The sequence below is a fragment of the Peromyscus maniculatus genome, chromosome 2 (assembly GCF_049852395.1).
Source record: "Peromyscus maniculatus bairdii isolate BWxNUB_F1_BW_parent chromosome 2, HU_Pman_BW_mat_3.1, whole genome shotgun sequence".
In the NCBI taxonomy this organism is placed as follows: domain Eukaryota; kingdom Metazoa; phylum Chordata; class Mammalia; order Rodentia; family Cricetidae; genus Peromyscus; species Peromyscus maniculatus.
In genome coordinates this window covers 33315778-33343137 of record NC_134853.1, presented here as the reverse complement: position 1 = coordinate 33343137, position 27360 = coordinate 33315778, and the positions used below count along the sequence as shown (strand labels likewise).

Below are 27360 nucleotides of genomic sequence, written 5' to 3'. Positions count from 1 at the left end.
CATGCACAAATGCATACTACACTCACTTTCCCCAAAATTGGATTATGGATGTTTGTCTTTGTTTAAGGGATTGGTTACAAATTGATATTGGTCATAGTCAACTCTCTTTCTAAAAGAAGAAAGGGGAATATAATACATAAATGTATGATATAGAAATGATAGGACAAAAGGGTAGATTATTGAATCTACTTTAATCCAAAAAACAATAGTTAATCTCAAAATATTTTAATTGGTATGCATTTTAATTTATTGATACAAATTTAAAGTTAATTTGGTTTTACTGTATATATATTTCTACTCTTGTTTAAGGTATTATGTTTATGCAACCCATTTAAAATTGTAATGTATAATTAAGAAATACAGGTTAATAATTAGTCATCTATGATAATCCAACTTGCAGTCATGGTAGTTAAGTTTTCAGGATATACATAGATATATTTAAATTAGGTAGGCAATCTTCAAAAACTTCAAAGACCTACATAATATGGCATTTAAACTGTTTTAAGAACTTAGACTTTTTTGGACAATGAGACATGTCTGCTCTGGCAGCACCAATTACTTCAAAGAAGATGATGGGCATTGAAGAAATTCAATATGAGTTTGCTTTCTTTGTGGCAAAAGTTAACCACTGGGAACAAGAATGCCCTTGCATTGACTGCTTGATAGGATGCTGTGTAAACTGGACATGCAGGACCCATAGAAAGGTGACCACTGAACTTTACAAGGTGAGATGGTACTTTAGGTTCCTGCTTCACAGAGGAGACTGCCAAACATTCTGCAGGACACAGGGTGAAACAACTGATGAACTCTGCCAATAGGGGAGACAACCCTTCAAATTTCCTGATTCACTAAAAAGTCTGCCAGAGACTCTAGACCTATAGGCTGAAGATGGATGTCCCAACATTGCAGAGAAACCTTGGGTGACTGTCCAGGCAGCAAGCTATCTCTTGTCATTTCTAGAGTTTGGGAAGTTGCTTACAATGCACTTCCTATTTACTTAGGTAATATTATATCCTTCTGGGGTCTTTGATGGAGTTAAGACTAGATAGTTATAATTATAGTTTTCCTTGGTTATGATAAAAGGTAAATTAGATAGGAAACTTTAGACTCACAAAAATAGGATAGATGATAGAATATTTTCTTTAATTTTGCCAAATACAAATAGACTAGATGTTATAACTATAATTCTTGCTTGGTAACTGTTTGGTTATATGTAATTTTACTATGTTAAAATTAAAACCTTCCTTTTTGATTAGACAGAAAAGGGGAAGTGTTATGGGATGTCTTTCTATATGCTGTGAATATATGTTGCTCCCATTGACTAATAAATAATAAAGCTGCATTGACCTATGGCAGGGCAGGATGTAGCCAGGCAGGAAAATCCAAGAGAGTGAGCGGAGAAAAGCAGAGTGAGGAGACGCCAGCCCACCGCCTAAGGAGCAACAAGATGCCAGGAGACCAGCAACACCATGGCCACATGGCAATATATAGATTAGTAGGAATGGGTTAATTTAAGAATTCAGCTAGCAAGAAGCTGAAGCCATAGGCCATACAGTTTGTAATTAATGTAAGCCTCTGAATGGTTATTTTTATAAGTGGCTGTGGTACTGTGGGTGGGAGAGATTTGTCCAGACTGTGGGGCCAGGTGGGACTGGAGAAAATTCTGTCTACACATATGTGCATACATTACACACATATCCCACATGCAAACACATACACCCAACAAACAAAAGAAAAAAAACTATCATCAAAGGTCAGTTTAAGGTCATATGCCTAAATATCAAATCTTTTACACTCACATCAATATTTCCTAACTATCTAGCTAAAGATTATATCAGCAGCAATTTATTATTAAGAGGTGCTTAATAAATTTCAAGAATGAATTGACTAGGATGTGAGTAAGAATAACATATCTATTGTAGCTCCACCCATACTGTGGCAGCTAGGCACAGGAAATAGCCACTACCTAGCACCAAGACTCTAATTTCCTTCTGGCAGAGATTTTCATGGTTAGGCTTGCTAACCAACATTCTATCTGTCTGTGATACCAATAAGCAATGGTAATAGGACACCAACTTAAAATTGTGGATGTTACCTATGACGCTGGATAAATAAAGGACAGTGTGTGTTCCTGGAGTTATCATTTCCATAGAACAAGATTGAACTAGATAAATGAGTGAAAATTAGCAGCTGCCACAAATCCAGTCTGCTCTGTTCTGAGTTACAGATCTACAATCCCAACCCTTCCTGGGCAATTTACAGAATGAATGGCAACTGTCAAATTCAAAACATGTCAGACTCCCTCTGACCTCCAGCAAACCCTGAAGCTGTCAAGATCTCTGAGGGTTCTTCTCTCCCCACCTTTGCTCATTGCCAAGGCCACCATCCCTTTAGCGGTCATGTGAACAATACACCTGGCATTTAACAATGATCCCCTAAAGTGTATCACCAAGAAATCTCACTAGAGGAAAAGTTTTCTTGGCATGGTGACGTCTATAGATTTGTCTATAAAATGTTGTCAGTACTGGAAACTGTCTGGAACATATATAGTAGGTACCCAACAAATGTTTAGTGGGTGAATCAAAAACTCAAAGCTGAAATACTGTACAGCAACGCCCACACTAGTCAGACACCACTTAGGTACCAGACATCTGCCCACAGCCATTTCTCAGTGACAACCTGAGAGTCAAGCTTCCAGTCTCTGTCCCTAAGCAGCCATTCATCTCCAGCCACCTCATTTCCACACCTGCTAAGGCAGGCTCTTATGAACTATCTGTATTCATGCCTTCATACAGACATAGCAATACATAACTACAGAGCTGCACATACTTTCTATATCATTATATTTATATCAATAAATTTCTATAAAAGGCTGGGGTGAACACCAGCTAGAGAAAAGGGAACATTGGGATTTGTCTCCCTGTTTACGTGACATGTGACTAGAGGCCCAAAGAGACTGAAGTAGCAAGTCATGGAGCTCTCTGAGAGAAAAGCACTCTAGATAGCAAACAGAAAGTCTCCAAAGTGGGAGGATGACCTCCCTGTCACCTTTGTGGCCTCAGTACATGGCACAATGCCTAGAACTCTCTCATCTATTCTCTGCTCTTTCACCTGCTTGTTTTGTTTACTTAAAACACACTACCTGCCAAGAACTGCTATTCTGTGAGATGTCAAGACAATCTAAGTCTGAAAATTCTTAGACTTGAGCTGAGTTTAATGATATTTTAGACTTAACACCAATCACAACATCAACATGACTCTTAGACCTTGAAAACTTTCTTCTGATTCCCTTGGCCTACTGGTGGCTGCATCATTAATAACATCATTCCCCCAGGGCCTCATTCTCAAAACTTGACTCATGAAAAGTCTCACATACATGCTTACAGGGCATCACGCCAAAAATGACTGAGTATTTGGTCAGCCTTTATACTGTCTTCCTCCAGCTTCTCCAAAACAGAAGGTTTGGAGAGAAGGGCAGCATCATTTACCATTCTCTTACATCTCAGCATCCCAGGGAACTCAACACTCATTTCAATCAGAGGCAAAACCTACATGCTCCTGAAGTCAGACCCTGCCCTGTAAGGAGGAATCCAGCCAGAATCAAAAAGCAAAACTCTAGTTCCCCAAAAGCTTTTAGCTCTCCCTGGACCGGGACCACCAGTACAACAAATTCTAATCATTTTAAGTAAAATTCTATATTGCTTGACACAAAACTGGTTTTCACTTCTAAGTCAAAATTACATCTCTATTAAAATTTTGATATAGGCAAATGTAGGAAACTCAGGAAAGCCAATGCTTCCTTGATTGTTGTTTTTAGTCTGCAATCTTTATATTTTGCACTTTTATATATAAAAATATATAAAAGTTATGAGATCTCCTTCTACCGGGCACATGACAAAATATAGATTTCCATGTTGGAAAATGCCCTAGGTAATGGAAGGAGATAAAGAAACAGAGACTCCAGAAGCAGCAATCAACAGCAGTGAGCAGTGGCAATTTTAGGGAACAAAGGTCCAAGATAAATCCCTTCAAAACAACATCACCAGATAAGAGAGAGTGTGGTAGATGTTGCCTAGGAAACCAAAGGAGAAATACACATTCTCCTGTGCAGACCAAGAAATTAAGACACTTGGACTAAAAAAGGCAGGGAACATTCTCAAGCTGAATTCCCCACTTGACAATACAAATCAAATGCAACTAACCATAAATAAGTAATGCAATTAATAGTAAATAAAATTAACAGTGCTTTTGAATTAATCAACACTTACATGGAGAGGTTACTATTCTGCTTAAGACTCCAATTACATACAGCTTAGCATAGCTTCACATGTGTTTATGTCTTCACCTTATAGGTAGCCCAGGGCATCTTTATCAACACACCAAGGGGCTAGGACCTCCTACTGTTATTCTCTGTGCAGTTTGAAAGTGGGTAGAACTAAAAGCACCACAGACAGTGACAAGATAAAAATGACTCTGTTGTTAAATCCTGCTGACCCATTCATTACTTCACACACCATCTCCCCACTGTTGTACCTCACTTTCTTTTCTATTACACAAGCATCCCTACCTCCAAAATCTGAACTCCAAAATGCTACAAAATCTAAAACTTTTTCAAAGCTAATGTGATATCACAAGTAGAAAATTCCACACTGTGAACCTGTATTTCATGTATATTATAAATATACTAAAAATTCACCTTTAAGCTATGTGTGTAAGGTTCATATGAAATGTGTATGAATCTCCTATTTAGACTTGTGCCCAACCCCATCATATCTCACTGTTACAAGCATATATTCCAAAACCACAAATCAGAAGCACTCTGGTGCCCAGTATTTGGGATTAGAGATATTCAGTCTTCAAGGAGTCCATTATTTCCTTTTTCATTTCAGTAATATTTCGTTATTCATGTCCCATTTCTCGAAATCCCAGTGTCTTGTTCTAATCTCCCTTGTCTATGTATGTCTTCTTCTACATCATTCATACTCCTCTTTTCCTCATTCCCACTCTACCAGGCCAGGCTCACCCTGACAATCTCCCTCCTTAAATGTGCCTATACCTCCTGGTCTCCTCAAGAGACTAAAGTCAAATTCTAAGGCTGGAGTCAGGAGGACTTCTAAATTCACCTCCAGAATATTCAGTGCCCCTTCGCACCCTGGAAGACACCCAGAATTTCTGCCCAAAATAATGCTACTCCTTGACCCAGAAACAACCTTCACAGTCTTGCTTATCCAGCAAGCTCTGACTCCATCATCAAGGCCCCTTTCCAAAACCCATTCTTTTCTAATTTTCTCTGAGCCTAGAAGAAATTCATTATTCTGGGATCTGTATTCCTTTTTACCACTCACATCCTAAAAGCCTTCATCAGACAAGCAGTCATTTTTGACTGCCACCCTGTGGAGAATGAGCATTTCTTTGCATCCTGGACATCTGTCATCCATGTCAACCCCAAGCACAGCAGTGAACACACAGGCATCATTTCCTAAGCCTGTCCTGGTTGTTCTACAATGTCATTTAATGTCGGTCAGATGTCAAGTGCATTTCTTTCTTAGTGCTCCCACCAGACTCAGGAGTCACTGGAAACAAATACTGTTTTCTTACATTTCATATTTCTCATGGGGTGCTGCTTTGAACACAGACACAAATGTTTGTTCACCGAACGCATCAACTACTCCGCTGTCTTCTTTCCTAATGGGTTCAACCATCAGAAACACTGTTCTCTCTTCTTGCTGCTCTGGTTGGACTCTGCCATCCCACCACTCTCTCTATAGACCAGGCTGGCCTAGAGTTCAGAGATCCGCCTGCCTCTGCCTCCAGAGTGCTGAGATTAAAGGCTTGCGACATCACCGCTGGGCCCCTGAATCTTTTAAAAGGGATGTGAGTGGTCACAGATGGTTAGGACGAACCAGTATGCAATAAAGGAAATGGGATTGCCTTTGCTGACTCCCAGATGCAATGTCTTCTTTCTAGTATCTAGTGCCATGGAGCCTTACAGGGTGAGTGGGTGAATGACATGGCACCTTAAAGGGTGAGTGGGTGACATGCAGCTTTAAAGGGTGAGTGGAGAACTCTGAGGAACTGGTGCCATTAACAGGAAACATTTCTTCCCTGTTCCTGGTTTCTATAGTGAGAGATTTTTTCCCTAAACAAAGCCAGTCCTCTTTACTCCTCCAGTACAAATAGCTCCTTCCTCCTCCTTTTTTTTTTTTAAGCTTATGTGAAATTTGAGCTACTCTTAGGAAGTTAGGTAATTAGCCGTATCTGGGCTATCACCCTCCCCCTGCCTATAACTAACTGCACAGGCACAGCTGCCTGATCCCCTCCCCCCCCTCCTCCACCTCACACTGTGCTGTCTCCGGTGTATGTCCATACACTGCAAAGGGGATGTTTACAGTCCATCCGAGGATTCTCACAATGCCCTCTTTCTTAACAGTTCAGAGGACAGCCTGGGGAGACTGCATCTCTCCGCTGGGTCTCCTCACGGCACTCACCAATGCAGAGTTCTCATGGAATATTCTGGGGAAATACACAAATGCTGGAGCCTATAAAACAGTTCCAGTGAACAAGCCATTTCATCTAGAAGACTTGTCAGGTGGGGTTCAAAGAATATACTTGCTGTGGGCTCTCCAAAACAGACATTAATGAATGGGAAAGCCTCCCGATAGATGGTCGTAAATATCTTGCATTTGTAGTTAATGTTTATATTTAACTTAAAACTCATTTCTTCTTTTTTAAAATCTTTTTGGGCTTCTAAACAACAGAGTAACTCTACAGCCCTACATGACAGCATTTCTATCAAATATACCTAACTATGCTCATGGAATGTTTTCAGAAAGCATTGAATAAATACCAGACCATACTTAATAACAACATTTTACTATCATAGGAGAAACTGAGTAGATGGTATTCTCAATGCTTACACTGTTATTTTATTTTTAGTGTGGGGGGATATGCATGATCCTGTTTACACATGTGTGTATGTGAGACCTGTGCATGTGCCAATGAAGGCTGGAGGTCAACATTGGGTACCTTCCTCAATCACTCTCCACCATATTTTTTAAGACAATTCTTTTCACTGAAGCAGTGAGCAACCGGAATCCACTCATCTCTGTGGCCCTGCACTGCGGTTAGGGACACAGGCTACCATTGTGTGTTGAGCATCTGAATTCAGTGCTCTTGTGTACATGGTAAGCATTCTCCCCACTGAGCCATCTCTATAGCCCCTACACTAGGTCTTTATAGCATCTCTCTGTTTTACATTGTTAGGGACAACTGTATTTTTATGTGTATCAGTGAAGGAATTTAATTAAACAGCTGTGTGGAAACCGAACAGCAAACACAATGAGCTAGAATCAGTATGTACCTTTCTCTGACTTATAACATACATCACCAGGGCCAACTGCCTCCTAGGAAATCATGCCTCACCACCACTACCACCACCAAAATCTGTCTCTCCATCTAGGAATATTGGAAAGTGGATGTTGTTGTAGGATTCTGTAGTGAACTATTGTTCTGCAGAGCCCTACGAAACTGTAAGAAAAAAATATTTAATCACATTCAAGAATCAGCAAAAATTCAATTATCCTAGAAACATCACTGGACCTTCTGTTTTCCTTTTTCACAGTTCTGAGAAAGGAATCTGTGTCCAAGGCAGGCTTTCTGCCACTGTGCCACACACCCAGTACCTAAACTAAAGCACCAAAACCAAAACCAAAACATGCATGTTCATCAGACAAAGAATATTGCAAAGCTAAAAAAATCTTCTAACATCCTCTCACTCACCAGCAGCTTAGTACTGTAAGATCAATAGCCTCCCCAGCGCAATGTTTATTTTCACTGTAAAGTAGCTAACTGGCAGAACATGGTCCAGGAATGGAGTCGTGTGAGGAGAATCCTGAGCGCTTGTGAGAAAACTCCAAGAAAACAAGACATGAGTCTTGTAATCTCAGTTTCTTCAAAACACAGAATTGTTCTTGGAATGTGTGTTCATGCTCCTCCCAGGTGTAGTGGAGAGGAGTGAGTTTACTTCGGATTTCTCATTATTGCTTGGTGTTATTATTCAATTAAATGTTTAAACTATCCTTTATATGCCTCTATGGAGAAACATGTTTGCCATGTGTAGCTTGTCCTTGTGACTGTATGCAGCTTAAACTCACGAGAAATTTACTCATGTGACCTTTCTTAACTCTCAGAGTATAAATTGTCTAAGGTTCTGAATAAAGTTGGCTATGGCATGAAACTTTAGTCTACTTCATTTTTCGGCTCCAATCTCCCAGGCCCCACTACCTCTAGATTAGTGACAGCTGGAAATGGAAATTCTATTTCCTATGTATGCATAATAATCATAATCAAAAAGACATCAGGAAAGAGGGCCTTGGAAATGGATACTGATTAGAACCTAGTCATTGGATTATAAGTGCCAATATATTCAACTGAAGAGGAAGGAAAAGTTACAAAGATCAATAAAGGCTTTCTACTTTTTTCTCCATGCATACACCCTGTGTGTCTTATGTGCTTTTATCATCACAATCACTGAGGTCCATCACCCTTAATATTCTCCCATCCCTTTCTATTCATAGAACTTACAGAAGGGTTGACTCTGCCAAGCTCTGAGCTAAATTCTTGCCCATTACATGGGAACATGGGACTTGGAAATAGTTCACATCCAAGACTGAAGAGCATAGAGGAAATGAAGAGTCGCTCATTCCTGCCACATGGCCCATGGTTCCCAGATGGACCTCCTTTCATAACTCTTCCCTTTATGGCTTTCTGTTAGAGTGTATGCATGGAGAAAAAAGTAGAAAGCCTTTATTGATCTCTGTAACTTCTCCTTCCTCTTCAGTTGAATATATTGGCACTTACAATCCAATGACTAGGTTCTCATCAGTATCCATTTCCAAGGCCCTCTTTCCTGATGTCTTTTTGATTATGATTATTATGCATACATAAGAACTAGAATTTCCATTCTTTTGGTTTTCCAAATCTCACTGGTTCTAACTTTATTAGGTTGCTGAAATTAGTTCAGCCCACAGCAGTTTGTGCCTGGGTTATAACAAGCACAATGTCTTTCATGCACTAGTTGATATCCTGTGTGGTTAGCAAACATTGGTATCTCAAATGATGTTTACATTCTCATATATGTCTTCAAAGAGTACTCTCATTAGCTTCTAATGGTCAGAATTTTAAACAGATGAATATATATATATATATATATATATATATATATATATATACTCATCTGTTTAAAATTATATATATTCTAGTTATTTCTATATAAATAATCTCCCTTTTAGGACAGAAATGGAGAGGACACAAATCATATACATTGCATTCAGGCTCCCCCATCATATGAAAAACTATGAGCTTCATGTTGCATTCATCACCATCTCCCATTATGTAGTCAAAGGCCTAAATAGTAGGTTTTAAAACATTTTTGCAGGTGGATGGATGAATGGATGGATGGATGGATGGATGGATGGATGGATGGATGGATGGATGGATGGATAGATGGGTGGATAAGTGGATGAATGGATAAAAGGAGTGCACAAAGAGATGTACGTAAGCTTAGAGAGCTGCTCAGTTACAGACTAATATTGAAATCAATGTTTATTATCTGAAAGCACACTGAGATGAGACATAACTCACTTACATACCATTTGTCTGTTAGAACTCAAGTTTATAACTACCCATGCATTAATTACATCCCACGAGTATTATTGGTCTACACTGATTTGCTTTGTATCATAAAATCATCCAGAATATAAATGCTTCTTCCAAATTTAGCTTGACAAAACAACTTTCTGTGTGTCTTCAAACAGTGATGGAGAAGGAACTGCTTACAGATGAAAGATCAAAGGAAACTCCCAAGCGGAAGGTCAGATTGGGAGGAAGGGTGGGTGCCTCAGTGCGGTGCGACCGCAAGGCCACTTCTGTTTGCTCAGCATCATAACTTTGTCTTCTGTTCAGTAATCTGGCAGGTTTCTGCACACACAGAAATAAATGAAAAGGTAAGCATGCTGGACCAAAGCAGAGACCATGGTTTTCATGGAACAAAAAGGCAAGTGTTTGGTAGAATTCAAGAAACATAAAATTTTTGTTTGTTGCTGAAATGAGAGGGAGCTTCTACAGCTGTGACCACTAGAGAGACCAGTGGTCAGTTTAGCCAGGTGGCTCAATGTGCGAGCCCTCGGGGGATACCAGAATACCAAATAATAATTATTATATGCAGAGACAAGATGTTATTTCTCATTGAAAAAATAATAAAACTTTATTGGAAATAGTAAAGCTGATCAGAGAAGCTGAATGTTCAGGGTGCAGAGCTTCTCTTAGCACCAGTCTCAATTCCTCTGAATGGCAGCTGTTCTTCCCCCAAAGCAACCTCAGTTCAAAGTATTAGCTACATATGCAAGGAAAATCCCAAACTGGTTGATTTTCCTTGTAAGAATTGGCTTGGGGGGAAGCACTCTCCTTGAAGCAGGCATTGATTCTTGGTATTTCTTCGAGCTCTGATCCTGAGCCTAGCCAACTCCCTCTTCAGATCCAGGAAAGGCAGAGTAGGCAGAGCCAGGCTCTCCATTAAGTACACCATTCTCTGGGCACAGCAAATGTTCTACCTTGGCAACACCACAGCCCTTACCATTACTAGTCCACTGTCGATCTTGGTTTTACAGCCTGCTTTAAGTGCCACAACCTCTGGATTCCCCACTATCTCTGCATCTGAGATGGCTGCCCACACAACAACCCTTTACAGGGCAGGTGTTGTGGAATATTAGCTGAAGATGTGTTACATTTGTTTATGCTGTGGAATAATTGTTTAATGATGCACAGATGTGTTGTACTTTTTTATGTTGCATTTGTTTAACTCTGTAAACTGTGTTGCTTTGCCTGCTTAAAACACCTGATTGCTCTAATAAAGAGCTGAGTAGCCAATAGCTAGGTAGGAGAGGGATAGGCAGGGCTGTCAGGCAGAGAGAATAAATAGGAAGAGAAATCTAGAGAAGGGTGAGGAGTGAGAAAAGGAGAAGAGGAGGATGCTGGGGCCAGCCACCCAGCCAGCCACAGAGTAAGAGGGAAAGAAAGGTATATAGAATAGAGAAAGGTAAAAGCCCAGAGGCAAAAATGTAGTTAAAGAGAAATGGGATAATTTAAGTTAGAAAAGCTGGCTAGAAACAAGCCAAGCTAAGGCCAGGCATTCATAAGTAAAAATAAGTCTCTATGTATTTATTTGGGAGCTGGGTGGCAGGCCCCAAAAAGAGTTAAAAAAAAAAAAAAAGCATACAGGCAGGTATCAAAAATAGCTCATGTATTGTGTGTCCATCTGATACACTAGCAGAAGAGCCCTTAGGAGAACAACTATCCATTAAATGGACTATTTAACCAGACTCCATGTTTCATCAACATTATATATTAGGTTTCCAACAAATATTTGGTTTCAAACCTTCAGAGCTTTGTCGTATGTTACAGAGATATTTGGACAGCTGAACTCAAAAGTACCTTTTATATCTGCAATGCTTTAACTATTGAGTCTCTGTATATAATTCTCACCACATTCTGCCATAAAATCTTCATATTACATTTCCTCAAAAGTCAGTGATCAACCCTCCTAGGCAACATTTGCAGACCTGAAGCTCTGTGTAAGCAGCTTCTGGAAGTAAAACAACTCATCCATAATTTAACTGTTAACCAGGCAAGCTCTTCCTGGGATCTCTTCAGAGCAATTAAAAAAAAAGATGGTGAAAAAGAAGCATATCTTTTTTCAGTGAAATACAAAAAATACCTGGAAGCAGTGACTATAAAAACCAGGTCATTTGCACCAAGGCTATATTTCACAGTAGACACCCACTTCCCTGGGGAAAAGGGAGGAATAAGGGACATCCATGGAGCTGGCACATGTCTGAGAGTAGAGGGGGCAGGAGGGCCAGGACTCTTGAAAAGTAAAGGTCCATGCTCTGCATGAGAATCTCCTTTCTTACCGCACTCAATGTCCTGTAAACAGTTGGTATGCAGCTCATTCATCACTTGCCCTCTCAGAGTACACAAGGCAAGAGCAACTCCTTAAGTCAGCCTAAATAAAGATAAGGGCCTGTACTGCAACACTACTGGCCTGCCACCAAAGGTATTCTTATACCAGAGACTTTCCGGCCCAGAGCGCTAGTCTGTGCAGAATCAGTACCCATCCCCAACAACACTCCTGCATCTGGAGTGCAATGAAAGAAACAAGGAGTGTAGTAAGCTTTTTAAATCCTTAACCTGAACCCACCATGGTGGTGTATGGTGATCTTTTATTTGTGCTGAAATGTGATTTTATTAGTATGTTAATAAAGTTGCCTGGAGATCAGAAGTCATAGCAAGCCATAAGCAGGAGTCAGGCGGTGGTAGCACATGCCCTTAATCCGATCACATGGCAGGCAGAGTCTCTGGTCAAGGACACATCCATAGCAAGGTGACCTGAACTTTTAATCCCAGTACCAACCATAGAGACCTGGAAGTCTGTATAGACAGGCAGTGATGAGGAAGTCATGTGGTTGGGTTTAGAGCCAATGAGAAAGCAGAACAGAAAGGCAATAAAAAGACAGGACACAGGAAGGTCGGTCTCTCTCTCTCTCTCTCTCTCTCTCTCTCTCTCTCTCTCAGGGGAAGGACAGCAATGAGTGGTAAGATAAGGTGGTCTTAGCTCTTGGCTACTGCTCTGATCTCTGGGCTTTTAACTCTTTATTTGGCTCTGTGTTTCTTATTCAATAAGACTGCTTAGAATGACATCTACAGTGGTGCACACGTATAAGCTCAGAGCTCAAGCAGCTGAGGCAGGATGATTTTGAGTTCAAGGTCAGACTGGGCTATATACCTTGTCTCAAAAGAAAAAAAATAAATGAATAAAGGGGGAAGAAAGGTTGTAGGAGGTGGAGAAATCGGGTTGGAACTGGGCTAGCGAGCTTTCAAAGTTCCGGGTGTTACACAGGCACCTGAGGGAGGGAAAAGGCATCAGTGGTTACACACAACTGTGAACCTACAATTTATAACACTAACCTGCCAGACAGGAAGTAACCATCCTATGTGACAGAGGCACAGCTGTTCTGGAGGTAACCAAGTATACTGACTGGATTTGACACCTGCCTCACAGGACAGGATCCATGCATGCCTAAAACCACAGACCTGGTCAAAACCCTATGCCTAAGGAGGTATAGACCTAGGGAAGAACTTACTACTGGTGCATGGTCAAATGCACACATTGTCTCCTAAATATCTATGGTTAAACGGAGACAAATGCTTCTTTCAGTTCTAATGAGAGAAGCCTCTCTTCGAAAAGAATGGTGGTGAACACAGAGACTCATGACTGACCTAGATGTTGAAACTAAGTGACAGGTGAGGTTTGGTCCTAAATAAGACACTTAAGGTACCCCCTCTAATGCTCAGGGAATATCAAAGACGAGGCAGAAAGGATGTAGGACCAGAATAATGATAGGGAGAAGGGTTATGAAATGTCATCTAGCCAACTGTAATATGAACTCACCACACGGTCTGAGGTTGTCCACACAGGTTCTCCCAAGATTAGCCTTGCCATGGTCAGCCTTGGATGAGGGAGGACCTAATGGGCCTTACCCATTACTGCAAAGCTATTGGCTACTGACATTCTGGGAAGTGGGAGGCACTGCCTTCAGCTGCATATCCACTAGTGAGCCCAGCAGCCAATGAACAGTTCTAAACCATCTGATGCAGATGGCCCTGGTTAATCTCAATGGATAATAAAACAAAACAAGAAGTCATACGTATGGTAAAGAGATCTATAGGAAATAAGTGGGGTGATAGGAATAGGAAGGAATGAGGGGAAGATAATTAGAATGCATCATATACATGTATGAAATAATCAAAGAGCAAACTTAATTAATAATAAAAAAGAATTGACCATCCAGATAATTCTAAAAGCCAGTCACAGACTGATCTAATAAAAGATGTTTTAGAAATTTAAAAAAAAAAAACAAAAACAGGATTTGGGAGGAGTTAGGTGAGGAATGAGTATGATCAAAATATACTGTATAAAACTTTCACAGAGTAAATAAAGTATTGCAAAAAAAAATTACAACCATTAACATAGCTCTCTCCTAAAAGGTCTACCAGCTTATACCTTTCAGCAACAATGCTCAACATGAACATTTTCTTCATCACCCGTATCTAAAATAAGAGTATTTTAGATAGCAGCAGCTAACTGAATGCTGTGCTGACTCTATTTAAATGACTTTTATTGCCTGCCACTATGGGTTACAAGTGCCTCACCAACTTATATGTGTCATTATAAAAGAAGAAAATTAGCCATCTGTTACATGCTGTCATGTTTTCCTTCAGGTTGTGTTTATCTTTTGCTTTGATCATGAAATCTCTTGATAAAGTTTATTGACTATCACATGGTTAAATCTTTTTCTTATGCTTGACATATCTTTGTCTCGGACTTAGTACAGTCTTCTGGGTTCACAATTATAAAACTGTACATTCACATTTTCCTATAAAGTTTTTATATTTTCATTTATGTTTTTGCCACACTAATGCTAACTTTAATGCTGACATTAATTTTAATGGTGAGATTATACTATTAAACATGTTTTATCCCATGCCAAAAAGTAATTAAAATGACTATTTTTAATAAAAGATAGTAGAGACAAAAATAACTCCACAGATTATCAAGAGGAATGGATTTTTGAAATTATTCAATGTTATGTAACATGACAGCTTTGGAATAAGACTTGAGAACCAAGGGAAAACTCTCTATTTAAGGACAGTTCTATAGGGCATGCTGGAAGGACAGAAGGCTATGGTCTAGTAGCAATAAATCTGGATGAATTCAGAGAACTAAATATTTAACTTGTCCAATTTGTTCAGCTCTGTGATTTATTCTGAAATCATATATTCCCTACAGTCATCAATTAAAGATCCTGTCTCAAATGATGGGCAAAAAGTAAGTGACATTCTTACTGAGAAAAACTAAAACTTGGCCACATGCTGGGCTCCTGACGGATTTTTATTCTTAATTGGCTAAGCATAAAATCTAAGCAGTCTCCCCTACAGTTACGAGGGTAGCTTTTCCTGTGCAAACACTGGTCATGATTTACCAAGAATCAGACAGAGCACTGTCAGGCTACTCAGAGCATCAAGGAAAGGATGGACCGTGGATGACAGAACCAGAACACAAAGCCTGTGTGGATGAGAGTCCCTGGAAAGCAGCTGCGTCTGCAAAGAGTGACTGGTCAGAACTGCAGTGACGGGTTGGAATGTTGCAGTTCCAGAGTCTAAAGAGCCATTCTAAGACCCACCTAACATCCCATGACTAGCCAGACCCAACATCCTGACAAATAGATACAGAACTTTTGGAATACATTAACTTAACAGAAATCTAGTTTTCCACCAATCAAAAGGCTAAGAATGTTGTCAGACAACAAGCATCAAAGGCCTCTAACAGTACTGCCCCAACCCAGTCTTACTATAATCCACCTACGAGATGTACAAGCCAGCTTATTTGACAAGTCTTCATTTAGGTTTGTGGCTTTCTTCGTTCTTTCACTACAGAAATTTCATGAACTGCTACTTAATTGGAACATGGTGTTGAGGTAACCCAAGTCTGTGTTCCTGAGCTATGGTCACTCATACTTGGCTCTACAATAAACTACGTCCTTTATTCCTTTATGAGAGTTCTTTCACTGACACCTGAAACATAAAACTATGAACCTAAATATAAGGAAGTTATAGATGTAGAGCAATATTAAATATAAATGGACTAAATAAGTCCAGTGCATATGGATGCCCTAGTCTACTGCTGTTAACAAAATGGCAAAGCTGTACACAAATGACATGCTTTCTCAACTTTGCTTAGCAAAGAAGCTATATTAAAAATCAAGAATTGCTGAGAAGTGGTGGCCCACACCTTTAATCCTAGCATTTGAGTGGTAGAGGCAAGCAGGTCTCTGTGAGTTCAAGGCCAGCCTTGTTAAGAGTTATTTCCAGGACAACCAGGACTACACAAAGAAACCCTTTCTCAAAAAGACAGAAAAAGAACAAAAGAGTCAGGAATCATGCTAACTTTTGAAGCAGTGGTGGGGCTGACTCCTAATAACATTTTATATATATATATATGTGTGTGTGTGTGTATATGTATATATATGTGTGTGTGTGTATATGTATATATATATGTGTGTGTGTGTGTGTGTGTGTGTGTGTGTGTGTGTGTGTGTGTATTCAGGCTGAAAGGGTCATTGAAGAAATCAAGATGTAAATTTCAAAATTCCTAGAATTAAAAGAAAATTCAACCCAACACCCCAAAACCCATGGGATACAATTAAAACAACCCTAAAAAGAAAGTTAATAGCTACAAGTAACTCCATTAAAAGTTCAAAGTAATTTCAAATAATGATGTGCTGTACCTTAAAGCCCTGAAGAAACAAAACCAAGCCAAACACAAAATCAGTAGACAGAAATAATTAAGACCAAGGCAGAAACTAATGACATAGCATGGAAAATGAAAAAGGACCAAGAGCTTTGAAAAGAGAAACAATAGTGAGAAAGCCTTAGCCAAATTAACTAAAAGAAAGAGGAAAACCAAATTTACAAAATTAGAGATGAAAGGGAGCCATATGACAGTCACCAATGCCATTCAGAAAAGCATCAGATCATATTTTTAAATGTACATTTCACTAAATTGGGAAAGCTAAAGATAATGAATAAAATTTACACACATATGATCTAGCAAAATTAAACCAAAGTGCATCAAACAATTTAAATACAGATCTGTAATAAATAATCAGATTTGATCAGTAATAATAATAATAACCTCAACCGTAAAATGTCCAGATAGACTCACTGCTGAATTTTAACATATTTAAAGAAGAACTAACTTCAGTGCTTCTCAAACTAATGCATAAAAGAGAAATTTAAGAATGAAGCCAAACTCTTTTTATGATCCAGTATTACCCTGACATCAAAACTGAATGAAGATGTAACAAAAAAGGAAAATTATAAGTCAATCTCTCTGAAAAAAAATTCTCAACAAAATATTTGCAAAGAAAACTTAAGAACCCAGAAAGAAGATCACTCAATGACCATGATCAAGTTGGTTTCATTCCAGAAATGCATAGATGGCTCAGCATATAAAAATCAATAAATGCAATAAATCACATGGTTGAATTAAAAAATGGAACTCACATGGTAACCTAATGGAAACAGAAAAGGGCTGAAACAAAATTCGTTACCCTTTCATTGTAAAATCCCTGAAGAAACTAGAAATAGAAGGAACATCCATCGCCAATATAATAAAGCCACTCATGACAAACTACAGCCAAAGCAGACTAGTGAAGAAAGAACTCAAAGCATGTCCATTAAGTCAACAGAAGGCCAAAGAATCCACACTAGCTAGGTCTGTGTTTCAAGTCTTAACTAGATCAAGGAAATGGGAGGAAATAAAAGGAAAATATGTATGGTTCTACACATGAGACCCTAAAGATCCACCAGCAAATTCATAGAGTTGATGAATGCCTTCAGCAAAGTTTCAAGAAACAAAACCTACATAAAAACTAGTAGCCTTTCTACATACCAGTAACTAACAGGCTGAGAAACCAAATCAGGGCAACAATCCCAAACACAATTAGGGAGGGGAAAAAAACTGGAATAACCCTAACTAACCAAGGAAGTGAAAGACATCTTTACTGAAAATGTTAGAAGAATGAAGAGAGAAACTGAAGAACACACCAGAAGCCAGAAAGATCTCTCATACTCATTGACTGGAAAAATTAGTACAGTAAAAATGGCTATGCTACCAAATGTGTCCTACAGATTCACAGACTCAATGCAATGCCCATCAAATTGCTAAGCTATCCGTCACAGTCAGCAGCACAAAAGATCCTAGATAGCCAGGCAGTCCTGGGCAAAAAGAACAATCCTAGAAGTGATCCCCACATCTGATTTTGAGTTATACTAAAGACTTGTATTATTATCAAAACTCGTATTGGCACAAAAACTGATAAGTAGATTGATGAACTAGAACAGTGAGCTGAGAAATAAACCAATACAATTACAGCTGCATGGTTTTTGACAAAGATACCGTAATATACACTGGAGAAATGACAGCTTCTTCAAGAAAAGGTGCTGGTTCCACAGGAAAAGGGTGAAACTGAATTCTTATTTCTCACCGTGTACACAAACCAACCCCAAATTGATCAAAAAACATATAAGATTTAAAAGTCTGAAACTATTAGAGGAAAAATTCAGGGAAAAAAAAAACACTTTAAGGAATAGGCATGGGTGAGGACTTTCCTAATAGAATCCTTGTCCTTCAGGAAGTAATCACACACACACACACACACACACACACACACACACACACACACACACACACACAAAGGTGCATGTAGTCATGTGTGCTACTGTTATGTCACTAGACTGAATATTCAGGGAAGAAATTTTAAACATGATTTAAAACTGTATTCCAATTTGAAAAAAAAACTCGTGAATATGTGATTCTGATGTTAGTCTTAACATATACACAAGGGCTGGGATGTAGCTCGGTGGTCGAGCACTAGTCTAGGACACAGAGCCTGCGTTCCATACCTGGAACCACAAAAAATAAAAAAGAAAGGGAAAGAGAAAGAGAGAAAAGGGAAGGAGAGAAGAAGAAAGGAAGGAGGGGAAGACAGAGGAAGAAAAGGCAAGATAAAAGAGGAGAGGAAAGGGAAGAGGGAGAAGAGAAGATCATAGTGTCCTCAGGGGAAGAAAGTGAAGACTATCCTGTGTTTTAAAGGATACCTGGTCCCTCACCTTCCTCCATCCTGCTGGCTGTATCTTCACATTTGAGGTGTTCTTAATGTCTGCTCAGGACTGGAGATCGGTATAGAGTTATCTAAGCAACCACTCATTTGCCATCTCATTCCAGACTCTGGAATGTTCTCCCACTTGGCATACTCTCTGCCACCACACCAGGAGAGCCGTCTCCTTAAAAACCGGCTCCTTATCCATAGCCTTTATTTTATTTTAAGATTGTTATTTTTTTCTTAATTGTGTGTGTGTGTGTGTGTGTGTGTGTGTGTGTGTGCGCGCGCACGCGCGCACGCGTGCATAAAAGTCAGAAGAGGGAAGAGCTAGACTTACAAGTAGTTGAAAGCCATCTGACATGGGTGCTCGGGAACCGAACTTGGGTCCTCTGTGAGATTAGTGGGTGCCTTTAAGCACAGAGCCACCTCTCTAGGCCCTATATCCTTTATTTTTAAGAGCTATGGTGAAGCACTCTTCCTCTAAATTCTGTGTAGCCACAGCACACACACACACCAATAGAACACAGTCCAAGCAAATGACAGATGACTGATGGAAGTATTTTCCCTGGAATTGCATCAAGATAATCTAGGATAACAAAGAATACAGATATCACTCCTTAACGACATTGGAAAAAATCAAGTCAGTAATTCCATTATCCCAAATATAAACATCTCTACAGAAGCAAAGCCTCACTGCCAGAATTTAATCTTCACTCAGAATAAACCATTTCCTGTGCTTAATGGGATATAGCAGTTAAAACACCAGCAAGTGGCTAAACCTACATCAACACTAGGTCAGGAAATTCTATCTGACTGCCCAGAAAGGGCACAGACTGCTGACCCCAAAATATAATGAAACTCCCTAAGGCTGTGAACTGTGTACAAAGCAGAGCCACAGAATTCTCCTTCAGTTTGAGCTGCTCCATTCGTGTGTCTCCCCCAGCACCTCTGCCTTTGGAGACTGACTAAACAACAAAGTGTTGACATGGACTTTCAGACCCGAACAGGAGGGCAAGGCTTGCTCTGTCCTCCCCTCTGACCTCCCCTGTCTCCCTCTGCTAGGCATGATATCTTCCTTCCTCTTGGTGTTGTACAGAGCACACTCTTCTTTCTCAGGTATGCTCAGGACAGGACAGGAGCCTGAGGTAATATGAAATGTTTTTTAAAGCAGTAGAAATGAGAGGATGTCTCCATGCCTTGGAGGGGAAAAAAAGCAAAGGGAAAGGAGGTACTCGGAATAACCCTCCTCCACAGAAACCTGAGGCCATCTTCTCTTCCTGAACTCCTGAGGCTCGAATCATACCCTCTTCAACACACGCCATTCAGGTTTTCCCTCCACCCTTGAAGCGCTTCATATTGCACTTTTAAAGCTTGAGTTTGTTTTGAATGGACTGGATATTTTGAGCTTCTGAGGGGATTTTTAAGTAATTATTGAGACAATGCTGAAAAACATTCCAGTTTCATTCTGTCCAGTCCACATATGGCATATATAGTTATACAGCAGTGATTTCAAATCATGGAGGCAGATCTGCAGATGGCACCTGGCCAGGAGTGAGTTCATACCTAATAAGATGCACATCCACAGTGTGGATGACAGAGAAAGAAACCTAGTATTGCCGCAAATCTCAAAATAGTTCTTCAAACGGTGTTAGATGATCTTTACTCTGCAATATCTGCCAGGTATCCAAGTCAGAAAGTCCACTAGATGGTTGTCTACATGATTCTACATGGAGGTGAAGCTGAGGTCTGATATAGTTAATGTGTAAGGCCTTAGAAATTAACTAAAACAACAGGCGAGGGAAGGAGAAGGGGAAGGAGGGAGGGAGGGAGGGAGGGAGGGAGGGAGGGAGGGAGGGAGGGAGGGAGGGAGGGAGGAGGGAGGGAAGGGAGGGGGTGAAGGCTCTTAGATCCCAGTGAACATCTGCTTCATGGGGAGAAATGAGACTTCTTATGGAAAGAAATACAAACAAGTCCTGCACCAACAAGGACATCTCATCAACTCATGAACCTTTATGATGAGCCTGGCAGTAGGTATGTGACAAGAATCACCATTGGAATGAATAGGAGACCTTGTCTTCAAAATACCCCAGCTAAAGAAGTCAGTGGACTCAGCATGCGTCGATCCATGGGATGAGCGCAAGACAGGGAATTATCAAGTCCACTGGGAGGTTAGACAGGGGACGATGAATTCGACCTAGGCACGGAACCCAGACAAAATACAAAAGGAGACATAATACTTCAAGCGGGTATTGAAGAATGTATATGAACTCATAAAGAAAGAATTGCTGTAGGGAACACTTCAGATATGTGTGTGCATGTGCATGTGTGTTCTCTATGGCCTGAAGACACATGAGTGCTGATTGCTCTGTGGCCTACACCCCTGTGCACTCTGGACCCAAAAAGTAGCAGGTGGCCTCATTAGCTGCCCCAAGCTGACATTTACTCGGCACTCTTAGCACAAACATAAAATTCAAGAGTTACACATCTACTTTTAAAACAAGCATTTTCAGTAACTTGCTGAATTCTTTACTACGTAATGATATCCTTACAAGATTATTACTTTTACTACTCAGCAGAGAAAAACAATGAAAGCATGAAATTTGCAGGCAAATGGATGGAACTAGAAAAAATCATCCTGAGTGAGGTAACCCAAACCCAGAAAGACAGTCATGGTATGTACTCACTCATAAGTGGATTCTAGATATAAAATAAAGAACAATCAGACCACAGCCCATAGAACCATAGAGGCTATATATATAGTATGGAGGTCCCTAGGATGACTGTGGCTTATAATAAATTTCGGTTCTACTCAATTACTGAAAAAAAATAGCCAAATGAATGGAAACACATGAACTATGAACCAAAGGCTGAGGGGCCCCCAGCTGGATCAGGCCCTCTGAATAGGTGAGACAGTTGAATGGCTTGATCAGTTTGGGAGGCAACTAGGCAGTGGGACCAAGTCCTGTGCTCATTGCATGAGTTGGCTGTTTGAAACCTGGAGCTTATGCAGGGACACTTGGCTCAGTCTGGGAGGAAGGGACTGGACCTGCCTGGACTGAGTCTACCAGGTTGATTGCAGTCCTCGGGGGGGGGGGGGGGAGGATTTGCCCTGGAGGAGGTGGGAATGGGGTGTAGGCTGGGGGTAAGGGGAGGGAGTGGAAGGGGGGAGAATAGGGAACCTGTGGCTGATATGTAGAACTGAATGGTATTGTAAAATAAAAAAATAAATAAAATAAAAAATAAAAAAAAAGAATATTACTCTTACCTCCATGGGAAAAGCTTTGAAATTAACCGTGTGCTCAGAGCCACGCTGGTTTTCTCTTCCCCAGTGAAATCTAACTTCATAGAGTTCAAACTCGTGTCCCTGAGGCAGCGGTCCTCCTGACAGAACTGGAAAGAGAAGAGGAAACTGCTGATGATGTCATAAGCTTCACACACAGAGGCATTTGGATGCTGTGCTGTTGTTGACCCAAAAAGCTCCCCTGGGCCCCAAAGACTGCATTTGCAAAGTCAATGAGAAACAGATTACAACTGAGTCAACTTAAACTGTCCGGATTTCACTAAAATTCCTATGCTTGGTATTCAGATAGGACCTTGGTAATAATACCTATATTTTAAGTTGTTTTGTTTTTTCAGTCCAGGAATAGATAAGGAAATAAATTCTTCCTAAGACCGTTTTAAAAATATTTACTTTAAATTATGTGCAGGTACTCATGGGGCAAGAACGGCATGTCAGATCACCTAGAGCTGGAGTTACAGTCCGTTTCCAGCCACCTACTGTGGGTGCTGGGAACCAAGTTCAGGTTCTCTGCAAGAGTAGTACTGCCTCTTAATCAGTGAGTCATCTATCCAGTCCTCTTACTGTGACTTTTAAGCTGGGCACTAATCAAGAGACAAGAATATGGTCAGAGCCCCATACAAAACAGTCCTCTACCATAGATCTACCAATGAACTAAGCCATATCTTTGGGTCATCCACTGGCATTAGTAGACTTTCAATAAGAGAAAAGATATAAGCTGATAAAATTGTCCAAAAAATTAATATTAATAAAACCAGTGAAGCTGAAGAAGTGACACATTGGTTAAGAACACTTGTTGCTCTTGTAGAGGACCCCAGTTTAGTTTCCAGCACCCTCTTGAGGTGGCTCACAACCTTCTGTAAGTCCTGCTCCAGGGATCCAACACCCTTTCTGGCCTCCTCAGCACTCACACACATGTGGCACATTCTCTATCTCTGTCTCTGTCTGTCTCTGTCTCTGTCTCTGTCTCTGTCTCTGTCTCTCTCTCTCTCTCTCTCTCTCTCACACACACACACACACACACACACACACACAAATAAAATAAAAATAAATACAATCTGCCAAACAGTGGTAGCACACGCCTTTAATCCCAACATTCAGGAGGCAGATTTCTGTGAATTCAAGGCCAGCCCGCTCTGCAGAGCAACTTCCATGACAGCCAGGGCTACACAAGAAATCCTGTCTCAAAAAAATAAAATAATAACTAAATATAATCTACTATTAAATCATAGTTTTAAAGACCAATGACCATTCAACATACTTGCCTACTCCTGGGCTGAAATTGTATTGAAAATACTAGTATCAATCCTCCCAGGCCTCATTTAGTGCTCACTTTTGAATGGGATTTAGAACTCTGTCCCAAACAAGGACACACTAAAGTATGGTGAAAAATGCATCTTCATGATAAACTGCACTTAAGCAACTTCTTAAGGATTTTAATAGCCCCTAGAAAGAGCCTATGTAAAAACGTGAAATAAAGTATATTATAAAATACAATGACTAATTTCAATGGAGATGAAGATTAATTCAAGACTTTTGCTCCTCCTCTAGCAACTTCTAATTCAAAAATAATACCAGTTAAGAATTTTTAGGTTCTTTTACACAAATAGCTGGCAGCCTTCATCACCAACACCCTAGAAGAAGGGTCAATGAACAGAGCACTATTCGCTTGGGAGCCTGAAGTCTCTCTGGGATCAGCTCCATCATCACCCTCCAATACAACTGATACAAAAGTGAACTGGGGCAGCAGTGTCTGTATGTTTGGTTAATTCTTAGCTAAGAACCTGTTCTAACTGGACTTATGTAGATCTGCCGTCAATACAGCCAGAATGCAAATTAGAAAGAGAACAAGAAGAAACAACATGGCAGGAAGTAGAGGCAGGTGAAGCTATCTCCCGCGTCACACAGCCTTGAGAGTGTCTTACAAGTTTGGTTCTCATCTTTCCACCAACTCAGGAGGAAAGAGTGTCCAGGAGAGATTTTAATTCTGCAAGGGGAAGTGAACGGATCCCAATAAGGGGAGCAGAATGCACGGCCAGCAGAATAAGACCACAGCAGGGAATTCAGAGCCCTTCTATCACAACAGATTCCTAGGGTCAGTGTTCTCATCCCTATAGAGAGAGGGGAACAGTGGGCTTAAGGGACTAATGTAGTTTACTTCAGCCACCCTGTTAGCAAGCCCAGGACAAAGCCCAGAGATGGAGCCTAACCCACCACGGGGATAAATTAGAGGCAGAGTCCTAAATTTTACTGCCTTACGAGAATGAACTGAAAAAATAATATATTCTCTAAGCCTAGGTTTCTAAACTCTGGGTTCTCCTTTGAGGACAAAATTCTATCAGATTTTTCAAAAGACAATCAAAACAAATCTAAATTCATGAATCAAAAAGGTTTGCAGATACTCAGAACTCTGAAGACTTGCTCTGCCTTTCTATTCTGTAAGAATAGCTTTAAGATTGTATTCCAGGCTTTTATTTCAAGACAGGGTCACAGATTCTGGATAGCCACGCCCACTTAATCCAAACTCCATCTTGAGATAAACAAGGAGGGAGATCAGAAGTCTACCTTCTATGTACCCTGGCACCCAAACCAGAGAGAAAAGGGGGAGTCTCACACAGCATCTCAGCCAGCATCATCTGAAGAAAATGTATCTCCACCACCACCATACACAGCATGGACCTGAGTCCAGCCTTCAGGGCAAATTCTGGAACTCTCCATTTTTAAAGGAAAGCAATAAAATTATCTTGGAAGAGGCTAAGCTCCATGTTGCTATGGAAAAGGATAAGAGTAGCATAAAATTATGCATAAAAATTAAGAAAAACAGTAAATCTACTTGCCCAAACCCCTTCCTAGGATTCACATGGACACACATTTAGAGAAGCTACAGAGAACAGTGTGCCACTTCTCATGGAAAAGGGTGATACAACTGGTTTTGACATGGATTTCATCACAACAAAAACAAATCCACCTTTCAAAACTATAAAATCAAAATGACCATACTGGGAGTCTTAACAAATTATTATTATGTTGTATGGCAGGATACAGAATCAGCTTGCAAAAATCAATAGCTTTTCTTTACAAGAACAATAAATCCACAGAGAAAGAGAACATGCACACAGTTCTATTCACAACAGCCTCAAAGAAAATGAAATATCTAGGACTAAACCCAAACAAGGAAGTCAACGACTTCTACAATGAAACCTTTAACTCTCTGAGGAAAGAGAGAGAGAGAGAGACTAGAAAGTGGAGAGGTCCCCACGCACAGGGATTGGTGCAACTAATACTGCAAAAAATGATCATTCTAACAAAAACCATCTACATGTTCAATGTAATCTCAATCAAAATTCCTGTCTCATTCTCCATAGAAACAGAAAACATTCTCCTAAAATTCTTATGGAATCATAAAAGACCTCAGATTACCAAAACAATCCTGAGTGAAATGAACAGTGCTGGTGGGATTGCAATTCCAGATCTCCAGACTATCACAGAGCCACTGTGACAAAAGCAATATGGCGCTGGCATGGAAACAGGCGGGTAGACCAACAGAGCAAAGTCCAGGACACGAACATGAGCGTGTGAATGACAGCTGTCAGCTCCACGTCTTCCCATGTGAATACATAACCTGGAGTAAGTGCAGAAACCAGGAAAGTACAGGGGGACATTGTTGGGGGAGGGGCAGATGGGGGGCAGCAGGGTCCCAATGATTTGAAGGGGAAAGATGGAAGTGGAGGGGGATTTTAACTAGGGAGAGGAATGGAGATAAATAAGAGAGACAGATGGGTAAAATAACAGTAAGGATTCTGAAAAGGTCATAAGAAACCACACTGTTGACTATTTACCTAAAATCACATTTAATACACATAAGCTTGTGTATTCATACACAGATTAAATAAAATCTTCCCATGTGGGCTGACAATGATTCCCACAAGAGCCACACACCATCTAACAAAAGCCTCAGCACCAAACATGAGAAGCCCCCTTTGAGTCAGGGCTGTTGAAGAGACTCCCGGAACACAGACTGTTGTTGCCTTTGATTGGCTCCCAGAGGTGGAAGGTGAGTACCAATTGCTGAAGATACCATGTACTTTGGACACAGGACCCAGAGGACCTGAGATGGATCTGATCGGAAAGCCCCTCCCTAAGATCTAGTCTTCATGGTACCAAAAGGCACATGTAAGCTTCCAAGGGAGAGAAGCAATCAATATCCTACCCAACTATGATGCCTATAATGCAACAATGACCAGCATGTAACAATAACCCTAAGGATGCAGTAGTGGCATGCATACAGTAATCAACAGCTAACTCGTCTTACAGCCCACTCAACAAGAGAGAAATCATGCCTGGAACTGGAAATCCAATCAACTACCAGGGCCTAGTGTGGCCATGGATCTTGGAGGACCAACAACTATCACTTTACTGAACCAGAATAATTCCTAACTACATTGTAAGTATTTATTCTTATACCATAGATAAGTGTAGCTCTCAGCCCTCATCAAAGAAACTGATCTTTACAACAGACAGAGACCATTACTAAAAACCACAACCAATCAAAATGCAGAAAACAGAGATGGTGGTACCCAACTGATACATCTACAAGACAATTCTTGTACCTAACCTCATGGATCATTGCAGAAGAGGGGACAGAAAGATTGTAAGAGTCAGAGGAAGTATGCTCTGAGATCTTGTCTCCTAAAAATCTCAGAGAAGTGGCCGGGCAGTGGTGGCGCACGCCTTTAATCCCAGCACTCGGGAGGCAGAGCCAGGCGGATCTCTGTGAGTTCGAGGCCAGCCTGGGCTACCAAGTGAGTCCCAGGAAAGGCGCAAAGCTACTCAGAGAAACCCTGTCTCGAAAAACAAAACAAAACAAAAAAAAAATCTCAGAGAAGCTATACACATGACGTTTCATCAGCAAGGTTTCCTAAACAAGACCTGAAGAAGGACACTAACAACAGACATGCTAACATGGAAGGGGGAGTTTGTGGGGCCTCAGGCCCAAACAAAGAACTATAGGTAAGGAAGGAATGCCCAAAGTGGGGGAAATGGTCAACCCTGAGATTATATACGTTCAGGTTATATAGACTGAGTATGTTGTATTTATGAATTTAGGTGTGTGTGTGTGTGCGCGCGCGTGTGTGTGTGTGTGTGTGTGTGTGTGTGTGTGCCATGTGTGTGATAACATGTTAAAGAAAAAGAGGCCATGACTTTAGAGCAAGTGAAGGGGTATGTGGAAGGGCTTGGCAGGAGGAAAGAGAAAGGGGAAATGATATGATTATATTATAA

General features: G+C 40.4%; 1 protein-coding gene across 2 annotated transcripts in view; it reads right to left on the bottom strand.

The window, feature by feature from the left end:
* Nucleotides 1-27360, bottom strand: part of Ca8 (carbonic anhydrase 8) — a 104510-nt gene that overhangs the window by 63542 nt on the left and 13608 nt on the right. For both annotated transcript variants that reach the window (XM_076563934.1, XM_006989084.4), the window contains exon 3: nucleotides 22048-22172. In XM_076563934.1, the coding sequence (XP_076420049.1) occupies nucleotides 22048-22172 (125 nt within the window). The remainder of the gene's footprint in view (nucleotides 1-22047; nucleotides 22173-27360) is intronic.